The sequence below is a fragment of the Plutella xylostella genome, chromosome 20, assembly GCF_932276165.1.
Source record: "Plutella xylostella chromosome 20, ilPluXylo3.1, whole genome shotgun sequence".
Classification (NCBI taxonomy): Eukaryota; Metazoa; Arthropoda; class Insecta; order Lepidoptera; family Plutellidae; genus Plutella; species Plutella xylostella.
The window spans coordinates 5,448,224-5,463,268 of NC_064000.1; the positions used below are offsets into that span (position 1 = coordinate 5,448,224).

The 15,045-nt window shown below is 35.7% G+C and overlaps 1 protein-coding gene across 1 annotated transcript in view; it reads left to right on the top strand.

Moving 5' to 3' along the window:
- Positions 1-1,082: 1,082 nt before the first annotated feature.
- Positions 1,083-15,045, top strand: part of LOC105384646 (transcription factor Sox-17-beta.3) — an 80,716-nt gene continuing 66,753 nt past the window's right edge. Inside the window, exons 1-2 of the mRNA XM_038109680.2 lie at positions 1,083-1,428; positions 8,960-9,254. Coding sequence (XP_037965608.2) covers positions 9,175-9,254 — 80 coding nt within the window. The 5' untranslated portion in view covers positions 1,083-1,428; positions 8,960-9,174. The remainder of the gene's footprint in view (positions 1,429-8,959; positions 9,255-15,045) is intronic.

Consider the following 15,045-nt stretch of genomic DNA (forward strand, 5'->3'; position numbering starts at 1 on the left):
ACCTGGAGTGATCCAGCCACGATCATTTCGTGTATTTCCAGTTCGGACTCTGATCTCTGGACAGTAAGCATTAAATGCGTTGATTAAGATATCGTGAAAAACGTTGAATGCTGTGTCACAATCTAACGATCTGTAAACGTCTTCCCATGCTAATGAATGTAAGTAGTTTTTAAGTTTAAGTAAGTTTTCTTCCTTCGTGTCCCTGATTAAAGTGTAGAAATTAACTTGTTTTGTTACAGGGATAGCTAAATCCGCGTACTGTAGTGTATGATCTGACAGACCGATTTCTGTTACCTGTGCAATTGTGCTGTGTAATCTTGTCTCCGTTCAAAAACAACTCTTATTTATAAAATCAAACTTTTAATTCCAGATGGCACCAATGCATTAAATCAATGACACTTTTGATGACTGAATGCATAAAATTAAGTTTCAGCAATCATTTACATAAATTTTCAGTTGTCTTTTTACATAAATGTGTGAAATAGTAGGGTTTTCAATGTAAAATGAACCATGTGCTTTTGATTCAAGAACTAAAACTACTTGCACTTTCAAAAGCTCTATGCAACGTTTTAGTTCTAGGGCCTTTTTAAATAAGATTGCTGGTTAATCACCTGTAACAATCGTGTTATCCTTTTCTTGTCTTGTTCATAATGCAGTAGGTGGGAAAGAGACAGACATAATTCTCAGTAGACCCTTGAATCTGAGAGTGCGTACATTTGCTGACTTAACAGGTTTTGTCAGAGGCAGGAAACATTTGGCGTTTCTTGTAGGCTCAATTTTAATGTATGTGAAATATAATCATTATAAGATTTATTTATACAAATTTTTTGTTTTATTTCTTAATCAAGAAACCCTACTATAATTTTATTTATAAATAACAACTAAAGTAGATGGTACATTTTTATAAAGCTTCAATGCGTATACCACAGAGCTTTCATAAATAACACTCACGTAACGTATTAAATCAATATTTCTAAAATTCTATTTGAATATTTTCTTGAAGCGCCTCCCACTATCAAGGTTGACAACTCCTGCGTCTGACGCGGTGGCCCGGCAGCCTGCGCGTGCGCCGCCAGTCTGCGCCGTGTCCACCAACCAGCGCGCCACGACCGCGCGCCGTTCCAAATCCAAATACGAATTTTCAAACTTCTAACAACTTTTCTTTTTGGACTATCGATCCGTCTACCGCCCTTTCCATAGACTCGTGTTACTTCGCGTGTGTTCAATTTGTGTTTTATTTACGTTTCCGGATTAAGATTGTGTTAAGTACTGGTTAATGTGTCAGGTTATGGTGTAAAGTTCACCAACTTTCTGGATATTTGCAAGATTTAATCGGGTGCAGCCCCTGAAAGCCTACTTGTGCACAGAGATGACTCTTAAACACTGTCATTGAGTCTAATATCATCTGGACTAATTTTGGACTCTCAGGTTGGTACTTTTCAGCTGTTTCAGCTGTAAATTTTAATTAGTGGATTAAGTTGATCTGGGTAAGTTTTCAATAAATATTTCATGAATAATCTGAAATGTTTGAAAATGCGATGGAGACATTTATTAAATATCTTAAGACCGAACCTAAATATTTAAATAATAAGGCTTGTTATAACAGTGATTCAGTCTATAACATAATCTTCCTTATAAGGTATGTAGGTATAATGTTAAAACGGCAAAACACATGAGTTTGGGAAGTCGTAAAAACTTGGACTAACTATCATATATTTGTACTTACGAATATAGAGAAAATATATTCAACCTTTTGACCCTGCTTTTGAATATTCAAACAAAAATAATGTTGAGGTGTAGGTACCTGACGTGCCGGCATGTACTAGTACCTACCTTTCGGTTAATAAACTCACTGGGCGGAAAAATAACAAGGAATTCCCGACTTTAAATGAATAGGTTTGTCACTATTAATAGGTGTTAAAAATGTATATTTGACAATACTTTGACTGGCTTTTGTGGACTACAGTGGAGGCAATTTACAGAATATTCCCATTTAAATGTCTGAAGATGAGCTTCATTATTACCATCATAAGTATGTAGGTACCTATACTTCATCAATCAATATAATAATATCATAGGTATATTTACTATTATTGTAAACAATTATGCAAAAAAAAATCTTTATTGCTTGCACACCGAAAAAACATTAACTACGTACTTAATTTAACACTAATGTACAAAAGGCGGTCTTATCGCTAAGAGCGATATCTTTCAGACAACCTTTGGATGGACGGAGAAATATTATGTACGAAGTATAAATAATGAATGATACTATAATTTTTCGTCTTACCAAAGACAAAGAGCACTTTTCGACAGGATAGTAGGTAGTTTGAAAAAAATGCCTAGACGTTAGTTTATATTAGAAACTGACTTTGACTTTTGTACTAATATTTTAAAGATAAAAGTTGTGATTACCTATATTTGTAACGAATAAACTCAAAAACTATTGATTTTCCTGTATTCCCACCATCAGCTCTTTGAAAATAATGCAAATTTTCTTATGCATCGCTTAGCTAGTAATAAAATAATATACACAGAAACTTTGCTTTATTCTATGTTATGATGACTAGTGTAGAGCCTTTATACGTAAGTCAAAATCAGATAAATTGTGAAGAAACTTTCTTAAAAAAAATATCTCAGATACTCTCCTTCATACGACATATTTTTTATCATACTGAAGTCGAATATTCTATAACTTGAACTCTACTCTAGAACTTGTTATAGGCGTTTCCCTTGAGGTCGGAGCTACTGAGGTTTTACTCTATCTCCAAGTTTCGTTTCATACACTCACGGTCAATGAAAAAGATCCACTCACAAAATGTCTACATCAAACGACTCAAATTTAAACAAAATACTACCGTGTTTAGTCGGTAATATCCCGATGCTCTGTAAAATGTACTTCAATGTTGCAGAAAGCTTTATTAAGCTAGCCTTTTCCGTTTAGGAGTAATGTGATGCTTTTCTCAGTGGAATCTTTTCATTGCCCGTGAGTGTAACATGCCTTTACATAACACAAACACACAAAGGTTTTAACCAGTGGAAACAGTAATTATATAAAAGGTGGCCTTATGGCTAAGAGCGATTTAACGATAACTTATAAAATGTACTACACGCACTCTAACTATAAAGTATTAACTGAGAATAGAATAGAATACTCTTTATTTTGCACCATTAAAGAAGAAATTACAAAATCACAACTTCTATATAACATAGTACAAAAGGCGGTCTTATTGCTTAAAGCAATTTCTAGCAGACAACCTTTAACTGAGCCATTATGATATCAAATTAATGAAAATTGTTTTCACAAAATCAAGATAGGTTGGCTAAGAATAATAGAGATGCAATTTCCTACATCCTAACTAATATTATAAATGTGAAAGTAACTGTGTCTGTCTGTCTGTCTGTCTGTCTGTCTGTTACTCTTTCACGCCAAAACTACTGAACGGATTTGGATGAAATTTGGTATACATATGGTCTAGACCCTGGGAAAGAACATAGGCTACTTTTTATCCCGGAATTCCCACGGGAAAACTTTTTAATGCGAAGCGAAGCGCGCGGGAACAGCTAGTAATAGATATGCTTGCATATCTTGAAGCAATATTTGCAAAGATATTACATGGAGGCAACAAACAAACATAGAAATATTAAGTATATTTATATATTAAGTATATTATAGCATGGCAGAGCGACATATAAGGTACATTTGCGAGCAATGAAAATTTTCATTGACATAGCACCAAATTACTCCCAAAACTGAAAAGGCTAACTTTTTAAATATATTTTTTATATCCTAGTTTACTATCATAAAAATAGTACAATTATTACGAGAAAACTGCGAGGTTTATATGGGGTAGCTGAATCGCTGTTCATCCAAAACCTTACACATTTAATTACATTCGGTTGATAAATAACCGACCTTTACTTAGTGTTTTTTTTAGGATCTGTTTTACTTTATTTCTTTTGGCATCTAGACTGTCTAGCACTTCTGTAGGTAACTTGTTAATAGTGATTTTGACACCATATTACACACACGGGCAATGAAAAAGTTCCACTCACAAAATTCCAACATCAAACAACTCATTTTTTTTCAAACATTTTATTAAAAATTTGAACAAAATATTACTAAAAATGTACTTTAATGTTGCGGAAGGCAAAAATTTTTTAGCTAGCCTTTTCCGTTTAGGAGTAATTTGGTGCTTTTCTCAGTGGAAGTATGAAATACGGGCAATGAAAAGGTTCATTGCCCGTGAGGGCAGTGAGTGTATATTCCCAAGTGTTTACTAGCGCCGACGCCAATTGGAAAAAAAAATCCGTTTGAAAGTGTTATTTCCTAAACTGCTACGTTTCACGCCCTCTTCATACTAAGTTCAAATTTTTAGAGCCTACCTCCCAATGTAGAAGTTAATGTAAAAAAACGCAAGTTTTAAAACGGCCGTTTCTGGCGAAAACTACAGAGTTTAGTAAGTAAGTTTAGTTTTAATAATGTAGGTATTATGATTAAAAACCATGAGAAGATTAGAAGAAATATATTGATCACTTTGTAGGGATATTAAGAACCAATACAGAACCACTTTTTTTGCTACGCCGCGGCCCGCTAAGGTGAGGCGTTAGACCGCAGCCAAACCATGTTTCGTAGCTCACCCCGTCGCTCTGCGTACCTACCTAGCTGAAAAATATACCTATTAGAAATTTAATACGTATGAACTAGGTAGTTTTAAGAGCGGTGGTAGCTCAGTCGGGTAAGCGCCCGCTTCTCAAGCAAGAGATGCGGGTTCGAATCCCGGCCCCATGTACCAATGAATTCTTTTAACTTAAGTACAATGTATACCGTCGCTCTTACGGTGAAGGAAAACATCGTGAGGAAACCTCATATCTAGATTAAGCACATATAGATATGTGAACAACCCGCAGTGGACCAGCGTGGTGGGAAAAATGGTCTAAGGTTACGAAGGCAGTTTAGACCTTTGGGATATGCACAAAGGTTCCACTCGAGAAAGCCAGGTGCAGGTACTTTCACCCCCACCGAGAATAGAATAGAATAGAATATACCTATAAGAAATTTAATACGCATGAACTAGGTAGTTTTATAGAAACTGTTTAATTACACAATAGCCAATAGGCATGTTACCGTAACACAGGAGTTGCCATATGCCTATTGGCTGCCTATGCTATATGCCTATAACACTGTTACCAGGTAGTAATTTCAAATTTCAAGTCGACAAGTTGGTTGGGGTATTATTATAGGATGATATCTGTCAGGGTGAGCAGATAAAACTTTTGTTTTTTATATAGACTATATAAAATTTTGTGCAATGATGTGAGTAATTAAATATAAAATAAATTAATGTACATTTAGTGTTGTTTAGTTTAGATTTTCTCACTCAGTCTGCACCCGACTTATTTGATTTCCAATCAAGAATCAAGATCATCTATTTAAATTTATTGTTTAGGTATTCTAAAGGGACAAATAAATTCACGGAGATTATAAACCGATGTTGAAGCTTATTTTACGCCAAATAGAGACTAAAATACCTGAAATATCTACTACGACACTGTAATTTAATTCATAATAAAAGTAAAACATACTGGAATCATGAATGAATGGTAGGTAACGTATAGAATAAGGGGCGAATATAATTTCATAACACACATTGACCACTTCAGTCACACAGTGCGGATGTTTTTTTTTAATTTCAATACTTGTAATATTATACTTTAAGTCCTACACTTACAAAAACACTGAAGTGTTTTGCGGCCAGTTTCCGAGAGGCGAAAATGTATAAACTAAGTAACTTAATGACACTGTTTCTAAGTGAGTCTGAGAAAATTAAAATGATACTATTAGTTATTGGTCTTCTTACTTTTAAAGTAAAAGCCAGGGGAATACCTAGTATGAGTAGGTACAAAAGTTAGCCCTATTAGGGTGATGATTATTGTAAGAATTTTCCTAGTTGTATAGATATATATTTTTTGTATCTATATGAGCATAAAGTAATACTGGAAGAAATATAGAAACGGAAAATGTCAGACCTGAAAACGTTAAGTTAAACCTAAGTTAGATATGACATGGAACATTAAATTTTCTGAATTTTCACTCAGCAGGAGGTAGGTTGAAAAATGTACCCAAATGAGAAAACTGGGCTTATATCTAATGAATAGGTCGATAATTTCATACGGATTGTCTAAACTTCAAAATAAGTAGTGAAAACCAAGATACCTAATTTATAATACACCATTCTAATACTGTCACCATACTGCATGCATAACTAGATTTATTACGAAGAAAAAAAAAGCTCCCAGCAACATTACCGAGAAAATATAGCAACAAGAATTCATAAATAAGATCTTGTTAGCGACTTCAAAAACATTGCAAAAATCTCCCCACCTAATTGGAATTCCAGCCATCGAGCCAGTGTTGTGTCCAGATGTCTGATTGTATCAATAAGCTGGCTACAACTGCCTGTCTAGTGATGTGACTGACCGATGTCGATAAATGGAATCGATTCGTGATGTTATCGATTTAGAGGTGACGAAAATCGAAAGTAGGTTGTGGTGTATGCTTCTAACCTTCACGGTGGTGAAAGGTTTACTGTTAGTGGCCTACCCTCATTCGGATTGATAACTAAGGTGAAAGGTTAGTCGTAGTGTGAATGAAATTATTTTTGATTTTTTGTTTCGTTAAAAATGTTTATAATGTACCTATGTATGACGAGTAGCAGTGAACCCCCAATCTCGTGCCATACAAAGCTGCTTATAATAATAATAACCATTTACACCATTAATTATTAGCGTATTTATAATTGTGCAAGATTTTAGGGAAGAGCATCTACTCATCCTAAGATTCCTAAGCTACAGGTTTTCCACCAATATAGGGAGTAGAGACTTGACCCTTGTTCTACTGTATATGTAAAACAAGAATGTAAGAATGATTTTTGAAATAAAGATTATTATTTATTTCAGGCATCATTGGCCCCATATATAATATGGGCCATATTAAAAAAGTTTCACCCGCGCGCTGTTTAACTTATGGCTTATTTTTCCGTTTATGAGTAGTTTGGTCCTATGTCACTGTAACTTTTAAATTGCTCGTGACTCGTGAGTATATAAGAGGCAGAGTGGCAAAAGCTTAGTAGCTACAAAATGGGAAGTTGCGTATTCAGCAGTGTAAATAATGGGATAGGTAGAGATTGGTATTTAAATCTATATATTTTTTACCTCTGTACAGTTATTGGAAATTTTAACACTAGGTTATTAAACCATTACATACATTAGTACATATGCTACATTAGTAGCTGCTTGCCATGAATATTTTATCACAAGCGGACCCCTTCTAAGTTGAGAAAACTTAAATGAATTACGTTTGCGGGGTCAGATGTCTCTGTGGCAGTCTGTACATTCTGAATCTACAACATTGAATACATTGACATAATGTGAAATAGTTATTAAGGTTCTACTGACCTAATCCTCCTACAAAAATTGGCTCTACATTTTAAAGTTCTACTAATCTATAAAACTTCAGCCTAACAGTTTCTTGTTCGTTACATGTGCTGGTAATGTTAAAATTTTGAAATATTTAAACTTTATTAAGTTATCACTTTATTCACTTTTAGCTACGGTTTAATTTATGTACCTACTCAATTATTCATGAAAAAATATTACAGTTTATTGAGTTCAATTAATTTGTAAAGTATGCACAAACATGCTAGCCCTTTCCGTAAATAGTAATTTGATGATTTTCTCAAGAACTTTTTCATTACTCGCGAGACTCGTGAGTGTATTAGGACTATTAGGGCCGTATTCTAGATTGTGATGTACTTATAACATCATAGGTACATTAAGTCTTGCTCATTAATATATTTGGTTAAAGCTTACTGGTGGAGATTATATTATAACCATAGGGCCTTTTTGTACTGTTTTTACTTTTACTTTGTACTGTTTTTACTGATTTTCCGCATTTAGCCTCTAAGGTGGGCTATTATGCGTGAAATACCTACGGGGTGACTAGCTACTTACTTTTACATAATTATGTACTAATACCCACGTTTTTTGTTCAAATGAAGTTGATTTAAAAATCGCGATTACACCCCTGTACCTTCTACCTCATCCACATATCTTTTAAGCATAGAACTTTGCTAGCCGACTTGCTATTGCTAACAATCTACCTACCAAACTCCTGAAAAACCACCAACTATGCCCAACAAAACAGGAAAACCCAAGCAAGCACATTGAAACAGTGAAAACAAAGATTCTATCTAAAGAGATTATTTTTTCGAAATTAGCCGCGCGTCTTGTATTAGCAGCGTGGTCGACGCGTCACAGCGCCGCCGCCTTGACAGCTGTCAATCAGATCCAAGATGGCGACGACCGGTTAGCTATCGCGCAGCATCAGAAGCAGGAGGGTTACTTTATACTGACGGAAAACCAACCAACGAGAGCTGTCGTGCCATCGCCACGTTTAGTAAAACAAGATGGAGTCATGGCTCGCGCAGCAGCGGTCTGAAACTTAATTTTTCGTTAGATAGACTGACCCCCAGGGCTGAACTGACGATGGATTAGAATGGAGGTATTCTCTGGTACGCCGTTATAGTTTAAGCTGTTATTGATAAATGTTTTGACATCGAAGAATCCATTTTAGGTGCTTCTTTGATTCGATACTGTTTCAGGAATTAAGTGGCATTGGGTTGGTAGGTGATACGGTTAGTTGTTTATTTGGGGTTTACTTAAGTACTTATACCCCTTGTATATGGAACCTTCCATTATTACATTCAAGCTGTTTGGATACTTATGTATAGGTAGTACATGTAGAAAGGTTGTTTGTAAGATGGCAGCGTTGTTAAAGATTTGTCTTTGGGTTAATATCTGACTTCTAGATACTGCGTTTAGCCTTTCAGTATATACCTACATAACTAGTTATCTATAGTTTCATGAGTAATATTAACAAGACTTTGTTTGTCCCCAGATATGAACTGTTGGAGGACAATCACCTAGTGAAGTGGCAGAAATAATGTCACCATCTCATTCACACCGGACTTTGAACGTTCAGTGCTAGTGTTGTGCGCAAGCCAGTCGATCGATTGTGATCAGCATTTGCGTCGGTCGATTACGATTTGATTCGATCGATTGTGTTTCCCAGTTGATCGATTATCGATTCTGTGGCTTGGAGTGCACTCACGAATGAACACCCTCATGCTGACGACAGGTGGCGTGGTGGATGAACAGTGCGTGGATGGAAACATGTCTTTTTCAGCTTATAAGTGAGTATATATTCTATTCTAACCTTTTACCTATAGCTATACATGTAGCTATTATTGACCGAGGAAGAGACCACCGATAAATAGATGTTTAGCACTGTCAAATATTTAAATGTAGATTTATTTCAAATACTTGCTTGTTTTCAAAAACCATTCTACCTACTTGATTTAAGTACACTTTTTTGTGGTAAGCAATACTTACAGTTAGTGTCTGATGTATAGTAGATACTTATATCGAAGTTACGATTTTTTTATCTGCTTGACGGCTTTTGCAGCTCACTGTACCTATCTACGTAAGAATACAGATACAATACAAATATACAATAATAATCTGAAACTATGCGTAGGTACTTAGGTACGTAGTACATCGTGGTAGTGACTGGTGGTACCAATGCAACCTCTCATTCTAACGTAAAAATATTTTAAACTACTTATTAATAAATAAGAGTTCACTGCAATACATAAAGCAGTAACTTACAAAAAGTCTTACTTATATTATAAATAAATAAATAAATAAATAAATAAATAAATAAATAAATAAATTGTTGTGGGAACCATCTTGTTTTAACAATATTCAATAACGGTACCATCCTTACCTTAAGTACTTTGATTTAAGAACTTAACAGCGAGACGATATTTTCACAAAAACCTTAACTTACAAATGAGTTGGCCTTTATCAAGCCATCAATCTCAATGATGCTTGTTAATTAGCGATCGAAATAATAACCTCTAAGAAAAACATACCCGCATGAGGTCCTCATAATCATAACTCACCATCGTCATCTACCAGTCATGTGATGAAGCCATTTAGCCAAAAAGCTGAGATCTGCAACCTGCATTCAGATGCACAGATTACTTATACTTGGAAATGCCCGTTGGGTTGCCATCGCAAAATCATTAACAGCATTTCGGGAATTAATTACGTCGTTTTTGTGGCAACACTCAATTCTAGACGCGGGGTTTGGGTCGCGTTTTGATTGGTTTTGCTCATTAATCTAAACTCCTTTTTTAATTCCTTGGTCGGCTATTAAGACATTACTGCTTTTAATCTAAAATTTCATGTATACTCGTACATACATAAGTAAGTACTTACACAAAGTTATAAAATCATCATTGTATTGATCCTATTCCTGAGTTAAGCTACATTGTTAACTTCAACGTTAATTTGACTTTGACGTAACGTTCAACGTAGATTTTACACTTATTCAAGAATAATTTTAAAAACTGTTTAAGTAATCTCATATAAGCATGCGTGATGTGATGGTAGCTGTACGTTTGTACAATAATATTAACGTTATTAATATTATTTCATCGGCTCCATATTTTCAGCCGTTGACGGCGCAAGTTATAAATATTTGCGGTTTGCCAGTAAAGTTTATTGGAGTCCTCATAAACGTGTGGCGTGCTCGAAATGAGACCACAATCTAGACTTGATTACAGCGAGACTAAGGTCATGACGTCAGCCGGAGGATGATCAAGGCTGCATATTAATTTTCATAATTCATAAAAGTAAAACAGTAATTATGGGCCGCAAAAAGCCGTTGGCCAATGAATTCGTCAGGCGGTTACAGTCCTCAATCGGGCACCTTTCATTTATAAAAAGAACCATACGCCATTTCATGTCAATTTTTGAATTATTCATTATACGAATGCGCGAGAGCGCATCGATTGATGCAGACAAAAAGCGCTCGCTCGCTAATCTTCGTCCTTCCCCGGCAGACTTCGGCAGCGCTCGAGCCCAGTGTTGCCAGATCACGCATTTATTATTCCACTAGTTTTTACTGTCACGCTGTGCAAGTTCATAAAAGGGACTACATTTATTTGATAAATGATATTTTTTTTCAATTCCCAAACCTCCGCATTTTTTCGTGTAATTTTTCGGTGTCAATATCGGATCGTGTCTTTTGTTGCCTAATTTGAGTGTTTCATTCACTTTAATGTCCTTTCGATCACAAGAAAGACAACATACTGCTGTGTCATGCATGTCACTTATTTATAACGACACTGAATCTACATTTGGTGCCGTAACGTTGTGATATGAATGTCTCGGGTGGACATTAAGGCGCTATAGACTACTTATGTTTTTGCTGCTCTCCTGTGAAGGGCCGATACTGAGTACAAGATGTTTCTCTAGTAATTACTCGTAAAACTACATTTATTTACTTACTTCTGACGCTAACTAGACTCGCATTAAATATTAATACATTTCTAAGTTTGATGGCATTGGCCGTCAAGCCAATTACAAGTTACGTTGCCAGCAGAAAAAATGTAGGATTCGAATTTCCGATCATTGCATCCCCCTCCGCCCTGCCGCGCGTCTGCCGCGCCTGACGCCGCGTCTCGACGGTACGTGATTGGTTTATTAATTAGGCGAATCATCGTCGGGTTCCATTTTTAAAAATAGGCGGGATTCTTGCTTTGCGATTTTTTTCAATTCTGCCCGGCGTTGAACGCAATTAGAGTCGCCAATATGCGCTTTTTGTCACAATCGTCCTGCGGCGATAAAACTTTGGTTAAGTGCATTTTAAAGGTAATTAATAATTCCATTCGGTATAGTTGACTGATGCGGTTGTTTTTGTAGGGACACACTCGTAGGCTTGGTAATTATTGAAAAGCCGTTTCAGAGAAACAAAGTTGTTTTGTAAACTGGTACTTATTTAGCTACAGGTTTCAAATTAAGATGTAAATTTTGATTATTATTTATAGGCTATGAGTTTTTAGCCGCATATACTGCACATACTGTGTAGTTGCCACTACAACATACGTTACTTGAAAATTTACTTCAGCGATTTAACTTTCTTGAATTGAATAAAAGGGAACACTGGCACATTTTAAAAACTAAGATTCAAGAATCGAACACGACCGTCTAAGGTCAACAGAAAATAACGAAAAAAGGTTTTATTCGCCAACCGACCGAGTTATGTCTCGTGGCGAATACCGTTAGGATGCCTTCCAAGTTTAAAATCGGAAGAAAAAAATCAAAAACTAGGTATTCCAATTGCCAGTATTAGGAATCCGTTTTTGGATACCGAATCTTACGTTTAGTCTTGGCAGTCCGAATAGTTTTTGCTCCTTACGTGTGCCTTATCTAGGTTGTCTATCAAATGGGAGGCTTAAAGAGTTTGCTTCGTAATTTTTTATGAATATTTATACCATACCCATTGGAATTCCTGAATTTCTCTTCAATGTTCGACTGAATATACGTAATAATTCACATCCCTTGAATCTACAGCCAGTAGGTAGTTTGATGAAAGATAATGAGTACAAGCTTTATGCCGCTGCGTAGGAGACAGAACTACTGAGTAAAATACTGCCATTAACTTTAGCTATATCATTGCTAAGCTAGATAGAATAGACATTAGGGAAAATATTTTCGAATTTTGGAATTTATATTTGAAATTTGATTTAAATTATGTAGAAGGTACGGTAAGTTAAATTAAGTAGGTGTATATACCTACTTATTAAAATTTTGATACATAATTACATTGCATTATCGGAAGAGGTGCATTATCAATAAACTGTCATGCTACGAATGCGACTGGCTGGCATAATATCTGAGAGCGGTATTCCAAATTTAAACTTTTAAAAAGTGAGCGTAACCGTCCGCGACAGTTCGACTGTCCACTACTATGTACGATACGAACATAAATTCTTCAAACGGCTGAACAAAAGTAAAAAATCTCTGAACCTCTTTAAGATTGCTACCGAACTATAATTTATGGTTGAGCCCTCGCCGCGACGGTTACCGCTTAAAATAAAACTAATAAAATCACGACAGACGACGCAAAACGGTGAAATTGGGAATTATTTTGCGATACCATCGCGCAGGGCGGGGGCGCGCTGGGCCCTCAGTATTCGGACCTTCGAACAAAGGATCCATTACATACTTTATGTGGTGTTCAATGAAGCAATACTCTATTCTTCTCTAATGACGGAGCCGTTGTGAAATTTTGGTACAGTAAAATTATAACAATCTACAAATAATTGTAAAATTTTGCGTGTAATAAAGAACATTTACCTACTTAATTTCATTTATATATTTTACAAATAAGTACTATTTTTAGATAAAAGTTCGTGAAACCGTGGGTCTGCCTGAAAAAAGAAATTCAAAGTACCTACCTATAATTATTATAAAAAACCTACTGAACTTTACCTTTACTGCATTGAATACTTAGATTTCCGTAGGTCCTCTATAAAAGTAAACATCAACTTTCACTAACAACGTTTACCAATTTTTACCCGATAAGTAATATCTTTAAAACTTGGCTATCAAAAAAAATTGCCCATTTGTGCCTCCCTCACAGATCTAGCTCAAACCACAGAATAATAACTAGCTCAAACACACTAAGGTCCAAACTGGAGGTCCCAGTTGGCCAGCGGCGATCGGCCTGGACCATTCAATTTCTCTATAGTTATATGTTTGCAAATTCTCATTTGGTTGTTTTGTGTTCGGCCGCGGTGGACAGGGCGGTTCACCTTTTACTAAATAGTAGCTTTTATCTGCATGTGTGTATGTTAATGTTGTTTGATACTTGTTGGTACAGAGGTGGCGTAAATAATACTTTATGGTTTCAGTAAATTATAATCTGATATGATACCTACTTGAGTTTCTACAATACGAAAACAATGTATTATGGAAATTTAGTGATACTTTGATAAAAGTACGGAGAAAAGTGGGTGTTTCGCTTGCTAGTCACCTCTGACTACCCCTTCGGGAATTACAGTAGTCATGAGAAATATGAGAATATGTGTAAATGTACACACACAGTACTTACATAATTATGTAGTTTAAGTATATTAAGTTATTTACGGGCTAATGCTGATGAACTTAGTGCCAATTTCTCCATAGTCGGTTATCTAACCGACAGGGATTGATTTATAAATTTAACGTCATCTCCATATAAAATTCATGACGGTCAACCAGTACTCCCTGGTTATGCTCCAACCGACTATGGAGAAATTGGCACTTATGCTTTAAAACTAAGGTATATTTGAACTATTACTATTAAGGACTCCTCGCATTTTAGTTATGATTCGTTACCAGTGTGATCGCAATCTCGACTTTACTTTCATTCTCATAATGAGTTGAGATAGACAGAAGTGTCGCTTAATGGCGGCTTTAAAAGTGAAAGCGAACTATAATTGCGAGCACTCGCTGACTTTTTATTATTACTATGACGAGTGTCATTCCACTGGCACCCTCCGTCACTACGTTATTTTTAACCGCCGGCGAAAAAGAGTGGTGTTATAAGCTTAACGTATCTGTGTATCAGTCTGTGGTAGCGTAGCTACGAAACGGCTAATATTAGTCTATGGTTATAGGCAATTCTACCTCGATTGTTCTTAGCTATATTAAAATGTACCTAAGTCTATAGCCACGACTCTATCCTGTTGTACTAAACGTGCCGATTGCACGACAGCTCTCGTTCGTTCGTTTTACGTCAGTATATTATGTAGAGTAACCCCCCAGCCCCCGTATTTTGTAACTTTTTGAGAGTTAGCAACCGGTGATAATTGGTATCAACTTAGATACTTATTAACCGAAAACACAAAAAATCTTAGTGAAATAAATATGCAAGAAGCCTACCAATATATGCTTACATTCAACATAAACGTTTGTGAAATCAGATAAGTCAGTAAAAAGTTATTAATTAATAATGCTCTAAGTTGTCAGCCATTTTATACCAACCAACCCCACTCGGGTCTTCTTAACGTGTCGGTGACCAACACTAGAACTGGTCTAGGGTTAGTCACTAACTCTAAATTGAGTTAAAATAACGCTATGTACACACAT